The sequence below is a fragment of the Setaria viridis genome, chromosome 9 (assembly GCF_005286985.2).
Source record: "Setaria viridis chromosome 9, Setaria_viridis_v4.0, whole genome shotgun sequence".
Classification (NCBI taxonomy): Eukaryota; Viridiplantae; Streptophyta; class Magnoliopsida; order Poales; family Poaceae; genus Setaria; species Setaria viridis.
Window position 1 is genome coordinate 16723683 of NC_048271.2, and position 16168 is coordinate 16739850.

Genomic DNA, 16168 nt, shown 5'->3' on the forward strand with positions numbered 1-16168 from the left:
TATAGGCACGCAGGCTGCGCTCGGCACCGCACACGATCGATTCCCAGACACGCGCACGACACGCACTGCACCTGCACTGCTGGAAGAAGCAAAGGCAAGCTATAAGGAGCACCAGCTATGTCAACGCAGCAGCAGGAGAAGGCGTCGGCGGCGGCGGGGAGGGGAAGCCCGCTGCTGCGGCGGTGCAAGCGCGAGCGCTACACGCACGGCCTGCGCCCGCCGCAGATGGAGGCGCTCCGGGCCATGTGTGGCGCGCTCATCCCGTCCCTGCCCGTCGAGGGGCCTTTCCACGGGGACAAGCACGGCGGCGGCAACAAGGACGACGTCGAGCGGTTCTACCGCGCATCCGCCGCCGACGGCGCCATCCCCGACGAGGTGAGCTACATACCGTGCGGTGATCGATGGTTGTTCTTTGAACGTAACACTAGCTAGCTAGTAACTTGTGTAGGGCGCGCGCACACACGACGGCGACGCACTGTAGTCGTCATGGACGACACGCACTACTGTCCATACCTTCATGGTACCGGCACCCGCACCGAGTTAGTATCTAGTAGTACCTCAAGTAATAGCATGAACATGGAGTATAAAGAAACGGAACCTCTTTTACAATCCTCTGCTGGAATCTTTCATGCGCAAAATGGGAATTATTCTCACCTCGACGATCTTCACGTTCTAAAATAACCCGACTCTTAACTTTCCCTCGCGATGATTCATTCTTTTTTTTAAAAAAAAACCTGCAACTTCCGTTATCGTGAGTATCTTTTTTCTTAACACAAAAGAGCAGCATTTATTGAACTGCATCTATCGTGTCGTTCGCTATAAAGGACGGAGCTTCAGAACTGGAACCACTTACCACTTGTGTGGTGGGCACCAGTGAGTCGCTGGTGTCTGATCTAGACAACACAGTACACACTAACACACCTAGCTCCGATCGATCGCTGAATTAAATCTAGGATAGCTACAGTACATTAGGCGATTTCACATGGTGATGAATTGCAGTGCCGTGTTTTATTTTCAGTCGGGAATTATTCCATTTCATGTGCATGTGCACGTCAAACCTTTTCTTTTCACACCTAGATTTTTCAAGCGACGTAAACTTCTTACCCTGACTCTGACAAGGTTAATTAGCGGCTGGGGTTGTAGCTACGACCAACGAAGGAGGAAAGGATTGTACTCTGTGGGAGTAGAGGAAGGCCATCAGGCCACATGTCAGACCGGCGGTCGAGGCGGCCCCAGGGAACGGGGAGGGGCGGCGAGAACAACGCCAGATCGCGAGACATCAGGCAGCCGGGAGCTCAAAAGTGGAGGGTACAGTGCGGCGGGGTGGTGAACAAGGGGCCAGCGATGATGACGCTATCAGGGATGACGGCTATAAGGCAGGTGGGAGATGGGGGACAAGAGCACCTGACAGCGAGCGATTGCGAACCAACGGAAGGAAGAAGATACAGTACCACTTTGATCTTGACCTTGGATGGCTATTGGACAGACGAATATTTATCGCCTAGAAATCTAGTTAAAATCAGGCATATATTTTTAGCATATATATACCTTTTTCATGAAAAGCGATAGTGGAACTACTTTAATTTAAACATGCACAAGTTTCCGCTTTTTTGGGCAAAGGATATACATAAAAGTATAGAATTTTATGAGGATTTCACCGAATAATAATAGGTGTATAAATACAGTGTTTTCCCCTAATTTATTTTTTTAATAAAAGGTCGCGGAGATGGCCACCGGATGTGCACGGGAGGCTATGTTGCTGGTGAGAGTTATCCTTTGGATGTTGAGCACCAAGGTGGGCACATTCGTCCTATGTGGCTGGCTATGCGTCTCTAGCAGGTTTCCTTACGTCTTCAAGTTCGCCGACATGCCGCTGGAGCGTCGAGAGGAAGTGCTGAAGTGGTGGAGCAAGACGCGGTGGTTGTTCCCCCTCAAGGTCACCTTCGTCCTCGTCAAGATCCTATCGCACTACTCATTCTACACAACGGTATGTATGTTTAACTGCAACTATATATAACAGTTTGCGAAAATGCTTAACATAGCAATAATGTGGAGTTTCTCTTAAAAGCGGTCAAATGTACAAATATAGAGAGGACCGGAAGAAGTCCAACCGTACCAAGGCTATGTTCTTGCATGAGTTGAGGTTGCCTAGAATTAATGTAGTGGGTGATCACTCTAATTGCGGTCAACATGCATGGTGTCATATGCCGTGTTAATGACGTATACATGGTCACATTAAAAGTGTGACAATCACCAGTGGAAACAGCTCTGCCATCTCCTTGTGTTTTAGCAACTTATTAGATGTTTTTGAATAACTGAAACTTAAGTATCTAACACATGTGGTGAAGGGAAAGAAAAATCCATATTTTGGCACTATTCAAAATGAATCCACTAAAACTACATCATAAAAATATATACCAGCACAAAAGTACTTCACTGTGGAGATAGGAAATGAAGTATAAATTCCAGGTTGTGCACCAACCACAATAATTTTCATGGTTCCCCAGGTGCTTTTTAAATTGCCGATTGTTATTGGTCTTATTTTAAATTTTTCTCAGGTAGCCAAGTATTCTTTAGCCTAAGACAATCTTCAAGGGTTATTTATCAAGTGGCCGGCAGTTTTTTTTCCCTTGAAATGATGGTCGAGGATTATTGGTTGCTAATTTGTTTTTCCTCTCGGTAAATGTCTAAATTGGACTAAAAAACCCTCGGTCACTTAATTGTATAGAAGAACAATAGCACTCGGTATTTGAAAAGGAACAGTAGGAAAATCTTTGATTTTAATGCACCATGCAGTGAACTATGTACGCATACGGCCATTAAACTCCCACATATGTTTGACCATTAGAATCTGAGTGGTTCGATTGGAAGCCGTTAAGCGGTCGTACGCCATGTTATAATATTCGGTGCCCTCACTCATTTGATGATGGTTGGACGATGGGCATGTAGTGGACGACAATACTTCGTGCATGCGTGCTGCAGCCACTGTTTGGGTAGCTGGACATTGTACCCACGGTTTCTAGACAGCCAGTTCAGACTACAGAGGGATCCGATTATATATATATATATATATATATATATATATATATATATATATATATATATATATATATATATATATATATATATATCAATGGGTAGTAGAAGTCAATATTAGCTCAGTGGATCCAGAAGTAGTCTCAGATGCTTCCATGTACATATAATATGTACAAAAATTTAAAACATAGTACTTGTTTAAATTCAATACATAGTATGTTTTGTAATCATACCTACTATGTATTGCAATAATATACCATGGTCTTATTGTGGTCTTAACAATGGGGGATTATGAATTAATGGTGACAAACGCTTATTTTGATAGAAGGAATGATAATAAAGATTTAGGGCACATTTGGTGTGTGCCGATTTGCCTAGCCCCGCCTTGCTCAGCAAGTCAAACCTTGCCAGCATTGGAGAGCAGATTCAACTCAGGAATCCTCGACAGCGCAGGCAATAAGGCAGCCAGCAAATTAAAACAACCAAACGTAAATTTTCTTGCCCAGCCTAGCAAAGCAAGCATCGGCAAGACATCTAAACGTCCCCTTATTTTATCTTCATTGAAGTACTATAGGCCCATCCTACTCCCGAGCATATTTCGCTCTAGGGGCAATCATTTATGAAACCCATTCCCATCCTATCTGCTGTTTTTAGAGCAAGTCCCACTCTACTTGGCTATCCATTCAACCAATCATGCATCTTGCTTAATAAACCCTCCAGTGTCAACTCTGTCAAGTAGGACTACGATAGGCGCTCTACCTGAATGCCGACGTCTTTTCTTCTGGTACATTTTATCATGCATGTATGCTAGCTGTACGCATGTTTTAGGGGTTAGTTTCTGTGTCGACTACAACAGGCGCTCTACCTGAGTGACGAGTGTTTGTTTTTTAGAGAAGGAATTTATGACATTCAATGGACGATGCATGACAGATCAGTTTCATTCTGACATAAACATTTTTTTATCATTTAACAATTTTATATCGATGGCTAGTGAATATTGTCTACAGTAGCTCTACTCTGTGATTATTTTTATCCAGTTATTTGAAAACCAATTAAATCTCTCCTGTCGCATCATAGTTTAGAAATCAGAACAAATATAAAACATACAAAATAATATCGACAGCTCCCCGAAAATAAAATATCTACTCCTCCGTCCTAAATTATAGGTCGTTTTGGCTATTTTAGATTCATAGAGACTTTGTTATGCACTATTTCTAGATTTTGTTATGCACTTATGAACCAGTTAATCGGTTTTTTATGAATCAGTGAAGAGTTTGACGTTGGAATTGGTTTTGGAACTTTGGACAATAGACTATTATGTTATTTCTCTGCAATCCCATCTATTATGTCATGTGTGATATGTTTTGTAATAAAACTTGCATATTACTTATATAACTCATGAGAAATAAGTATTATATTGATAAATGATGAACCACCGATTCAACCAGTGGACCACTAGTTGGACCGGTGAACTAGTTCAGACCGGTTCGATCTCGGTCCGGCTCATGGAGAACATTCTTAACACACAAATAAGATGGCCATCGCATTTGTTACACTTCACTTTTCTTTATATTCAAGTCGATTGCAATTCACATTTATACAATAGATCAATAAATTGATTGTCTGATTTTTAAAATTCCATTGGGATTGGCTCTAATTGTTAGATTTTGGTTAACGCCAATCTTAAACTACCGTCGACGCTCCAATTGTTAGATTTTGCATTGGTTAGTGATCTACAGTAATAAAATCCTTAAGATTGATGTGAATACTAGAAATTTAAATAGCAACACCAACATTGGCGTTTTGCAAAACTTTCCATCATTGATGCCATCAATAATACGTGGGTATCATTTTTCCAACGTACAGATAAACGAGCACTCGGACAACCCGTCCTGGAAAGCGATAGGATACAGCGTGCCGGACGTCGACAGGCCACAGGAAGACCTATCGGAAGCAGCACCGTCGCCGTCGCCGCGACCACTGGACAGCGGCGTCGTGGAGACCAGATCCCTGGACGATGCCGCGCTGCTGAGGTCACTCATGGACAAAGGACTGGCGGTGAAAGCGGACGTGTCAGGCCCGCACCACACTGTGCAGTGCGACGTCGTCATCGTCGGCTCCGGCTGCGGAGGCGGCGTGGCCGCCGCCGTGCTCGCCGCAGCGGGGCACAAGGTCGTCGTCGTCGAGAAGGGGGACTACTTCACGGCCGAGGATTACAGCTCCATCGAGGGCCCGTCCATGGAGCGCCTCTACGAGAAGGGAGGCATCTTCTGCACGTCCAACGCGTCGACCATCATGTTCACGGGCGCCACGGTCGGCGGCGGCTCCGCGATCAACTGGTCGGCCAGCATCCGAACGCCGGAGTGGGTCACGCAGGAGTGGGCTCGGGAGCACGGGCTCCCCGTGTTCGGGAGCCCCGAGTACGCGCACGCCATGGACGCGGTTTGCACCCGGCTCGCGGTGACTAGCGGGTGCCGGGAGGAGGGGTTCCAGAACAAGGCGCTCCGCAACGGCTGCGAGGCGCTCGGGCTGCGTGCCGACGCCGTGCCGCGCAACACGTCGGAGGGCCATTTCTGCGGAAGCTGCCATCTCGGCTGCCCCACCGGCGAGAAGCGCGGCACCGACACGACGTGGCTCGTCGACGCGGTGGCGCAGGGCGCGGTCGTACTGACGGGGTGCAAGGCCGAGCGTTTCGTACTCGAGAGCAACCCCGGCAAGAACGGGTGCCGGAGCAAGAGGTGCGTGGGCCTGGTGGCGAAGTGCATGGGCGACGGCATCACCAGGAAGCTGCGCATCGAGGCCAAGGTCTCCATCTCGGCTTGCGGCGCGCTCATGACGCCGCCGCTGCTCCGCCGCAGCGGGCTCAAGAACAGGCACATAGGCCGCAACCTCCACCTCCACCCGGTGTCCATGGCGTGGGGCTACTTCCCGGACGGCACGCCGGAGCCGCGGCCGCTCACGGGCAAGTGCTACGAGGGCGGCATCATCACCACCTTGCACCGCGTCACCGCCCGCACCATCGTCCAGACGCCGGCGCTGGGGCCGGGGTCCATGGCCTCGCTGATCCCCTGGGAGTCGGGGCGGGACATGAAGGAGCGCATGCTCCGGTACGCGCGCACGGCGCACGCCTTCGCGCTTGTCCGGGACCGCGGCGCGGGGACCGTGGGCCGCGAGGGCCGCGTGCGCTACGTCCCGAGTAGCGAGGACGTGGAGGAGCTCCGGAACGGCCTGCGCCGGGCGCTGCGCATCCTGGTGGCGGCCGGCGCCGCCGAGGTCGGCACCCACCGCAGCGACGGGCTCCGGCTGCGGTGCGAGGGGCTCCGCGACGAGGACCTGGAGGCGTTCCTGAACGAGGTGACCGTCGCGAAAGGGCCGATGATTCCTGGGTCGGATACGTGGGCGCTCCTGTGCTCGGCGCACCAGATGGGCAGCTGCCGGATGGGGTCCAGGCCCCGTGACGGCGCCGTGGACGGCCGCGGCGAGAGCTGGGAGGCCGAGGGGCTGTACGTGTGCGACGGCAGCCTGCTGCCGACGGCGGTGGGCGTGAACCCCATGATCACCATACAGTCCACCGCGTACTACGTCTCCAAGGGCATCGCCGAGTCCTTGGCGGCGCGCGTGAAGAAGCCGTAGCCAGGTGGGGAGTTGGGACCGTGCTGGCTTGTGCTTGATGAGAACGGTGCCGTGGGGTGTCAGGGTGTGCATGTTGTCCCCGTGTACGGTGGTGTGCGCTGCGGATGTGTGTCATCTTTGTAACTTGCATAATAAAAGGCCTTCTATTTGGCTTGTATTTGTATTGTATCCAATGTTATTTTTAAAATCAAAACGATGGTTGATGTGCATGCATTGTGATCGTACTCAAAAGCAGAGAAGTCGCGTTGTGATTGTGATATTTGATGCCGTGCAGCGCGCATGATTGGTTCTTAACGCTGAGAAGTCGCGCGCCCGGCTGGCATCCGCGCGCCGAAGTCAGGATTGGGATGGGGCAGGCTGCGCGCAGAGGCGACGAGGAGTGGAGCTGCTCGTGCCGGCCAGACGAGGGCCCGTCCCGACCGCGCCGTACGATTCGCACGCGGACACGGCACCCGTGCTGACCCTGATCTGATCTGATCTGCTGCGCGCGAGGGCTGGGCCTGGGGGCTGTGCCCATGCGGATCGCGGTCGCGGATCTTGGCTGGGAGCCGCGCCGTACCGCCGGTAGGCTCTGATTTCTCTCGGTACGTACGTGTACCCTGTACCTACGAGACGAGCGCTGTACCGAGCAGGACTGGCCCGTATGTACAATGTACACTGTACAGATCTCACAGAGCATGGGCTGTGAACCCGGACTGAGGCACACATGCTGTGTTCGGTGCTCGGTGAAGCCGGCCGCGGCCGGGCTCCGGCTGCTCCTGTTGCTAGGCTTCGGCACCCCAGGAAAGATCTGTGGCAGGATCGATCTGAATTCTGAATTTCTACGGTTCTACCAAGCAGACTACTGCTACAAGAAGAGACCGATCTGCTAGGAATGTTCCTAGGCAACTCAAATGCATACTTCTCAGACCCACCCACATAGAACTAGCATCTATACACAAGTGACACTTGTACTTGTTGGCATCAACAGACCAATTAACTCTCAATTCTGCAACCTATGACAGAAATGACAAAAACGGAAGCGGAAAGGAACAGAAAAGAGAAGCAGAAATACCCAGCAGGCACACGGACACGTGGCTACATTTCGAATCAAACTGAACCCATCTCTTGCAATTTGAGTAACCAGAGAGTAAGTTGGTCCGTTTCATATTGCAAGGATGTGAGGGCACTCATGCTACTGTCTTCATGATGATATATACTTCCTGCTGCTACTCAGGAACTCAGCACAGTTGTTTACCACTACTTGGTACTCATGCAGTACTGCTAAACTGAACCTTGCTCATCAGAGTTACTACACCACTATGCACATCAACTTACATGATAAAGCAGTTACAAGGTGAAAAACAAGGCTACTGCTCATCAGAATTGCAAGGCTTCTGTCAATGTCAGCCAGCACACGGAATTTCATTCTGATTATAACCCACACAGCACTAGAGGAATTTTTCACGGTTCAAACCAGGCAATGCATATGTAGACGTTTCAGAAACTATGAGATAATTGAGTCCACACAATAATACAGCAGTCACAAGTTTACTATTTCAGACCTATGTGGCAAGGAAGTGAACCTAGCTCAACTGGAGTGGGAGGTGTGGTCGTGCACTCTAACCACTCAGGTTCAAGTCTCCTCTCACTCAAATTTGAGTGCCTATTTTTTCTTCTTAATGAAAAATCACCTAGCTCCTCCTAGGTGGATCTAATTTAGACCTATGTGGCAACAGGCTCCAGAAACAGCACCACTGTAACTGATAAATTGAGGCACACTACCAACTCAAACCCAACTAATCTGCTAAGTACCAGAGGAGGCAAGCTAGCTAAGATGAGGGGAAGCGTAACTTGATAAATTAGTGTGCTATTGCATATTTTTTACACAATAGCATACTACTCAATTATATTTGTTTATGTTTGTTCAGAAGTAACCTACAAGAGGCATGACCAATGTAGTGCAACTAGATTGCTAATACGCTAATTCACTGCAATCACAAGGGAATCAAGCTAAAATTATTGTAATAATCCCAACTTCCCGATGTTCTGGTTGTCAAGAATGGACAGGATAAGTGAATCTTCACTTTCACTTGATCCTAATGCTACAACTACTGAAAAGGAGTTCTCTGAAATATATGTTAGTGCAGCTTGGCATTCAGACTCTGGTTTTTAAAATCTCAGTAAGATAATTTAGCTTTTTATGCAACTATGCAAGTTATACAAATAGACTATTTAACTATTAAGCTCTGCATTACAGAGAAGAAGCGATCTGAACCTAGCTGAAACAAGCATGTTCTGGGTTTTTCAAGTTAAAACCACTGTAATATGACCAGGATCAAGTGAATGTTCTCATCTACTGAATTTCAGACAACTACTGAGATGGCAAGATTCACACAAGAATCACACGAGCATTCAGCCACCCGTGCTTCCTGTACACGATTCACACAAGAAATGGCAAGATTCTGTTTTTTCTTTAAACTTAGAGATGGCAAGATTCACACAAGAACCACGAACACCCAGCATCACACAAGAAAGAAGAGCCAAACCAATTGCCTGCTCGCAGCGCAGGTTAAGTAGGCTGGCGGAGCCGGCTAACCCAGAGTGGGCTCGTGGCACAGTCAACCCCACTTGCACACGCACACCTAGCTACTGGTACAATACTAGACAGTGTCCAAAGTCACTTGTACAGAGACAGTCAAATGTCATCAATGGTGACCAGGTGCAGAAAGACGAAACTTTAACTCCTAGAGTGATGGAAATCTCTGAGAGCCTGTTTGGATACAAGCCACTAAAGTTTAACATCTGTCACATCGGATGTTTGGATGCTAATTAGGAGTATTAAACATAGTTTAATTATAAAACTAATTGCACAGATGGAGTCTAATTCGCAAGACGAATCTATTAAACCTAATTAGTCCATATTTTAACAATGTGGTGTTACAGTAACCATTTGCTAATGATGGATTAATTAGGCTTAATAGATTCATCTCACAAATTAGCACATGGTTATGCAATTATTTTTATAATTAACTTATGTTTAGTCCTCTTAATTAGCATCCGAATATCCGATATGACACTGCTAAACTTTAGCACTTGGTATCCAAACCACCCCTCAGTCAAATGAGCTTAAGCAAAAGTTTTGCCACGATCATGATTGAGCCGTGGAGCACCATCTGGTTCAACCGATCAAAAATTCGTGTTACACGGGTAACATGCAAATGGTTCCCATAAAACTGGTAGTTACATTGTTACTAGGGCATATAATTATCGGGCAAAGTGACAAACCGAACAGGAGGTATATCCTCATATTCAAAATAACACATGCCATGCTCAACGCGATAACTTAAGTTATCCAAACAACGCTTCCTTGGCCACCAGTCCTTGGCGCTTAATTATTGAAATACTCTGATACTTTAACATAGGTGCAAACATAATTAGATCATCCATAGCACATCAGTTCTGCAGCAGAAAGTTCATCATGCTTCATAGCATCATATGGGCTATCAATTTTGGTCCCTGCACGCTGTGTAATAAGAGTAGTCAGCAAAGCGGACTTCATGTCAGTGTTGCAGAATATTCTAGGTAACAAAAATGTGCACCACTAGCATCCATCAAAAGAAATTTTCCCCTTGGAGTATAGTGAAATGGGTTGCTCGAACATGAAAGCTACTGGACATCTAATACTTAGCAGTTAATAATGAACCAGAATCACAAAAATCACATGCGAGTGACACTCAAGCCAATAACACAAGCAACCAGGTACGAGGCGCCACAGATACAAGCAACATAATGTACTGAGAATGTTATATATGACTGGTTCAGATACACATGCAAAGAATTGTTTCAAATAGCTGCAGCTGGCCAGAGATCTACCAGATGTAAAACAAAGAAGGAAAAGAAATGTTGCAAGCCAGATTAACCTTTTTATGAACACCATTCACGTGCATTCTGGAACATCCGCAACCAAGGACTGGGGCCACTCTTCTCAACCTGCCAATCCTTGGGATACCACGGATACTGCCACATCATGAAGGAACGCTCGGGGTGTGGCATCATAGCGAGGTGCCTTCCATCGGGGGAGCAAAGGGCCGCAATACCAAGAGGAGAACCGTTGGGGTTGAAGGGATAAACCTCTGTTACGTTATTATAATCATCGCAGTATCTCAGAGGAGCTAGATTAGACTTAACAACACCAGATAAAATGTTTTCATCTGGGAAGAATGCTCTCCCCTCACCATGAGCACTCCAAATGCCCAACGTAGAGCCTTCCATACCTTTGAACATTATAGCAGGAGAATCCCCTATAGCTACACTGGTAAACCGGCACTCGAAACGGCCAGATTCATTATGGATGAACCTCGGCTGAGAGATGTCACCACCTACACCAAGGGAACCTCCAACATCTGGTCCTGGAACCCAACCAAGAAGTGCCATCAATTGACACCCATTACAAACTCCAAGGCTGAATGTGTCTGGCCTATTGTAGAACTCCTGGAACTGTTGTATGAGGGGCTGGTTGAACCTGATAGATGCAGCCCAGCCTTTTGCTGAATCTAGAACATCTGCATAGCTAAAACCACCAACAAATGCAAGCCCACGGAATTCTGTTAGAGAAATTTTCTGAGTCAAGAGGTCTGACATTGTTATATCCCATGGTTCAAAACCTGCAGAATGGAATGCAGCAGCCATTTCTCTGTCACTATTGCTACCCTCTTCACGAATAATAGCGACCTTTGGTTTTGTGGCTGTGGTCAATATTTTCTTCTCTGTGAATTTAGGAGTAAAAGACAAACGCCATGAAGGTGACGTTCGGCTTTTTAAGCCTTCTTTCTCAAGCTTCACACAAGACTTCAAACGTTGAAGCTCTTCAAGCTGGAAGCTTGTTTCCTCCCACAGATCTCTCAGATCAGAAGTTTTTTCCTTCAGTCGCACCTCACCATCAACAACAAGACCTATATCTGGTGCTGTAGTTACTTTGCCAATTACATTAGCGGAGACACCTGCCACATGAAGCTTTTGCTTTACAACATCAAGGTCATTTGAGTGCACTTCAAGAACGAGGCCAAGCTCCTCTGCAAAAAGTACTTGTAAAAGATCATAATCTCCTAAGCCTACGTTCAGGTTAACACCACAGTTACCAGCAAATGCCATCTCAAGAACAGTGACAATGAGCCCACCATCACTGATGTCATGACCAGCAGAAATAAGGCGTTCGCTGAGTAATTCCTGAACAGCATCAAAGACTTTCTTCAAGTAGGGAACATCTTCAATGTCTGGGCAGTCATTTCCAATTTGGTCAAAGGCTTGTGTGAGTGCAGAACAACCAAGTCGACGCTTTCCTTTAGCAAGGTCAATGTGCAACAACACTCCATCATCGCCAAGCTTCAAATCTGGAGTAACCGTCAAAGTTATATCAGGACATGTCACATATGCACTGATCACCAAATTTCCAGGAGCCTTGACTACTTCGCCATCACATTGAGCTGCCATAGAAAGACTGTCCTTTCCTCCATCAATAGCAATGCCAAGTTCAACCATGCAGTCAGCCAGCGCAACACCAGCATCATACATATCTGCTCCCTCTCCATCAAGCTTTGCAGCATACATCCAGTTACCGCTCGCTTTGACATCAGCAAGGGATGTGACTTTAGCCCAGACCAGATTGGTCAATGCTTCCCCAACAGCAAGTCTTGCCATGGCCTTGGGGTTAAGCAAGCCCTTTATTGGTTGTTCTCCAATGGCACAAGCACCGCCAGTCAGATCTGTGTATGTCTGCGCAATAACAGCCACATCAGCAAGTGGTAGTTGAAGAGGACCAACCGTCTGCTGTTGTGCAACAAGACCTGTTACACATCTGTCAACCTTCGTCGTTAGGAAACGCTTTGAGCATACAGAAGGGAGCTTCAAAACTCGCTTCAGAACATCCATTAACGTGACCTCAGGTGCAATGTCTAAGGGCTCACCCAATCGAGTAACTCGGTTGAATTCAAAGGTCTTCTGGGGCATATCTCCTAAAACCTTTTCAAGCTCAAGGTCCACAACAGGGGGTGGAGGAGGAAGTCCATTCAACTTGGCTTGTTCCACAGCAACACTATCGATCAAAACAATTTTCCCACTGCCATCTATTTCCCCAATGACAGCCATCGATACTCTTTCCCTCTCACAAAGTGACTCCAACAATCTTCTGCTCTCAGGCTTCACCAATAATGCATCCTGTTCCTGATATTCGGCACCCCAGATCTCCAAGACAGACAATGTGTGATCACCAACTACAATTGAGCGGATATCAATTTCAGCACCTTTTGGATAGATTATTTCTTTCACAACATTGCAATTACCCCCAGCTCCTTGGTCATGAATGCTGACGATTGGGTTCTTTTCTCCCATTTCCGCACATGCCCTGATAACACGATACAGTTTCTGAGCCATTTCAGCATCTCCACGCTGCACCGCATTGAAATCAAGTTCTGCGTCATTTTGTCCACTAACCATACTTGAGGCAGCACCACCACCCATACCAATTCTGTAGGCTGGACCACCAATTTTGACAACTAGCATTCCAATTTCTGGGTCTCCTTTCGAGATGTGCACATGGTCAATCTGTCCGATTGCTCCACTGAACATTATTGGCTTCAACCATTCACGACGCTCTCCATTTGGTAACCTTGTACCAAAATTTCTTGTAAAACCCTGAATTAAAGGCTCACCAAATTTGTTCCCATAATCAGAAGCGCCGTCACTAGCATCAATAAGAATCTGCAATGGAGAGGCTAAGTTTGATGGGTATGAAAAAGATGAATCCTCCCAGGGTGCGTATGACTCTTCAATTCGAAGATTACCAACACAATAACCAGCAGTGGAAGCAACAATAAAAGAACCCTGTCCAGTGGCATGTGTGTCTCTTATACGACCACCCGCACCTGTCTCAGCTCCGGGATAAGGCGCCACAGCACACGGAAAATTATGAGTTTCTGCTGTAAATAAAATGTCAAGCTCACGCATCATAAGGGATAATGGTGAAGTGGAACCTGGAAGTGCGGGACGTAACTGATTTACTTGATATCCTTTGATTGCACTCGAGTTGTCCTTAAATCCAATAACAGAGTTATTGGGGTTGGCTTTCAAGGGACTCTTCACTAACTGAAACAGAGTTCTAGCCATGGTTTCTCCATCTATCACAAGTTTACCATTGAAAAACCAATGTCTGCTGTGCTCACTGTTGGATTGTGCTATATCAAAAAGTTCCACGGTAGTAGGATTGCGTTTAATGTCATCTCTGAAAAGGTGGGTGTAGTATTTGATATCTTGTTCATCAAAAGCAAGCCCCATTCTAACATTTATTTCTTCCAAAGCTTCCCTTCCCCTTTCAATCACTGGTATGGCACTGACAGGTTCCGGTACTACATCTACCAGAAATGATGTGAGCTTGCTAGGATAAATACACTCTGTCATTCTATCATGAATCAAGGCAGCAAAGCTGTTGAGTTGACTTTCATCAAGCGGACCACTCCCAGGCTGAAGGAACAAAAGATATCTTCTAGACCTCTCCAAGCGGGTTACTTCTGTTAGTGATAGAGCTTTGCAAATTGAGACAGCATTGGTTGAAAAAGCAGTTGAAAATGTCATCCGGGGACCAACCTCAACAATCACAGAGTAAGGGCTTCTAGAAACTTCGTCTTCCAAAAAGCTACATGTTTGTAATTTCTCAGGTTCATAGGTCTCCGATAGGAGCCACTGCAGTGTTGCAAGCTTCTCAGAAGTTAGTGCCTTCTGCAGTTCAACATTGAAGCATTGCTCAGTTTTTATGTCAATAATGTTGCAAGCAACCTTTTGCTGTACTTTCCTAAGTAGCTCTTCAGATTCGCTCTCTTGGAGAAATGGTTTGCGATAAAAGTGAAAAACATGTGGGGTCGATTCCACCTCAGTAACAGATTCCTCAACCAATGGGGTATTAATATCCCTGGATACTGCAGCACTGGGAGTAGGCAGTGGTCGGATATTTGGAACATTAACCCTTTGAGTAGGTAATCTGCAAAGGTGTCGTTGGTCTAAGCAGTGCCTGGTCATTCGTGACCTTCTATTTCTTGCAGGGATGAAACCAGATCGTTGGTTTACCTACTCAAAACACACATGTATGCACATCATAAGTATAAGTTACAGAAGAGAGAAGCATCTAAGTGAAACTTCACTGGGTGCATACCATATTGCTAGGAAAGCATTGAAGACGGATAATATTGCTTCCTGTCATTTCCCCAGGATATGACATATTACAGGTAAGCGTCAGATTATTAAAGAACCTGCAAATTGTGGAATAGTAAATCAGGTATGAGCCAAGGCTAGCCCAAGTTTATTCCAGAAGGTGCATGCATGTATATGGAGATTGCATGATACAAAAGGACAGGGGGAAACATCTAATGAAGAAATATATCTGCTTATTTTGTATCATCTGTAACTGGCAAACTCAGGAACCTATCTCAATTTCATTTTAATTGCGTAAGATCAAAGACTAACATGCACCATACAGAAGGCAAAGCCAAGATCCTTACATATGGAATATGGACAGCAACTCTTACAGGTGTTTGGCGGATTTGAATAGTACTGTGCAGCTAAATTAAAAAGATGGTACTTCATATGTGTATCTTTTCCCTGATCAAATTTTAAATCTTCTACTTCCCTGAAAATAACTTGGCAAACAGTTGCTATAGACAAGCATAATGTTTATTTTAGTTCCATTATTGGGTAAAATACGGGTATTCTTTATTTTACAATATAGAAACAATGTTATCAATAGTTCAGACTACATTTCATAGTTCATCTGCAAGATGCACAAGTTAGATTAACTAGGTGCAAGTCAGGAAGTGTAAAACATGAAAGAGATGCTAACAGGAAGTGTGAAAGGCGGTATAGCACAGGGCATAGGCCCAACATACTAAAGCTTTCTCCTGATTAGGCCTCAACCAAAATATTGTGAAAAAAAATCACAAATGACGTCCAGTATTAGCACTTCTCAGCTTAGGTGCAAGGAAGTTTTCCATTCATCTAAATTCCCGTATCAAAGTAACATTACAACAGATTGATCAGGACCAGTTTACCATAGTTACAAAAGCTAAACGGCAGTTGTTTCAGACAGAACTGAATATATGGACGACAAACAAGTGACGATGGAGTGGTACTCCACAAAGGAGAAAGGACCATACACCAAAACATCACGATGGCATCTATTACAACCTTAAAAATCCAGCTCCTCTTTCTGGCAAGGAGGGGAACATCGCTGAGACCCTCAGTAAGCTTACCAGCTGCGCAGGGGGTGGCACCCTCGCGGCGCCGCCGAGCAGTCGGCGGGGAGCGCGGACGCGCGCAGCTGCTAGACACCTTCTTAATCCCACTGATGCAACGGGGCAGCGTGGGGATCGCCGGAGCGCCACGGGTGCGCGCCCTTGTCCTGCGGCGGTGACGGCGACGGCGCGGTAACGCGGAGCCAGCACAGTATCGAGACGAGCGGCGGCGGAGTAGGGTA

General features: G+C 46.5%; 2 protein-coding genes across 2 annotated transcripts; one reads left to right on the forward strand and one right to left on the reverse strand.

Annotated features, from left to right (window-relative positions):
* The first annotated feature begins 16 nt into the window (after nucleotides 1–16).
* On the forward strand, nucleotides 17–6878 carry LOC117835571 (long-chain-alcohol oxidase FAO1). The gene is made up of 3 exons (XM_034714926.2): nucleotides 17–375; nucleotides 1718–1987; nucleotides 4903–6878. The coding sequence occupies exons 1-3, from the start codon at nucleotides 118–120 to the stop codon at nucleotides 6667–6669; spliced, it is 2295 nt and encodes a 764-aa protein (XP_034570817.1). The 5' UTR covers nucleotides 17–117; the 3' UTR covers nucleotides 6670–6878.
* A 2894-nt stretch (nucleotides 6879–9772) lies between these two features.
* Nucleotides 9773–16168, reverse strand: LOC117836438 (probable phosphoribosylformylglycinamidine synthase, chloroplastic/mitochondrial). The gene is made up of 4 exons (XM_034715862.2): nucleotides 15945–16168; nucleotides 14852–14948; nucleotides 10572–14766; nucleotides 9773–10174 (listed from the first exon to the last, which is right to left on the reverse strand). Exons 2-3 carry the CDS (start codon nucleotides 14915–14917, stop codon nucleotides 10576–10578), a joined length of 4257 nt encoding a protein of 1418 aa, XP_034571753.1. The 5' UTR covers nucleotides 14918–14948; nucleotides 15945–16168; the 3' UTR covers nucleotides 9773–10174; nucleotides 10572–10575.

Excerpts from the sequence above, each read along its gene's own strand:
- LOC117835571 (XM_034714926.2), top strand. The coding sequence starts at position 118 with ATGTCAACGCAGCAGCAGGAGAAGGCGTCGGCGGCGGCGGGGAGGGGA. Across the intron at positions 376-1,717 it reads ACGGCGCCATCCCCGACGAG|GTCGCGGAGATGGCCACCGG; the intron begins GTGAGCTACATA and ends TTTTAATAAAAG. Across the intron at positions 1,988-4,902 it reads ACTACTCATTCTACACAACG|ATAAACGAGCACTCGGACAA; the intron begins GTATGTATGTTT and ends TCCAACGTACAG.
- LOC117836438 (XM_034715862.2), bottom strand. The coding sequence starts at position 14,917 with ATGTCATATCCTGGGGAAATGACAGGAAGCAATATTATCCGTCTTCAA. Across the intron at positions 14,767-14,851 it reads AATGCTTTCCTAGCAATATG|GTAAACCAACGATCTGGTTT; the intron begins GTATGCACCCAG and ends TGTTTTGAGTAG.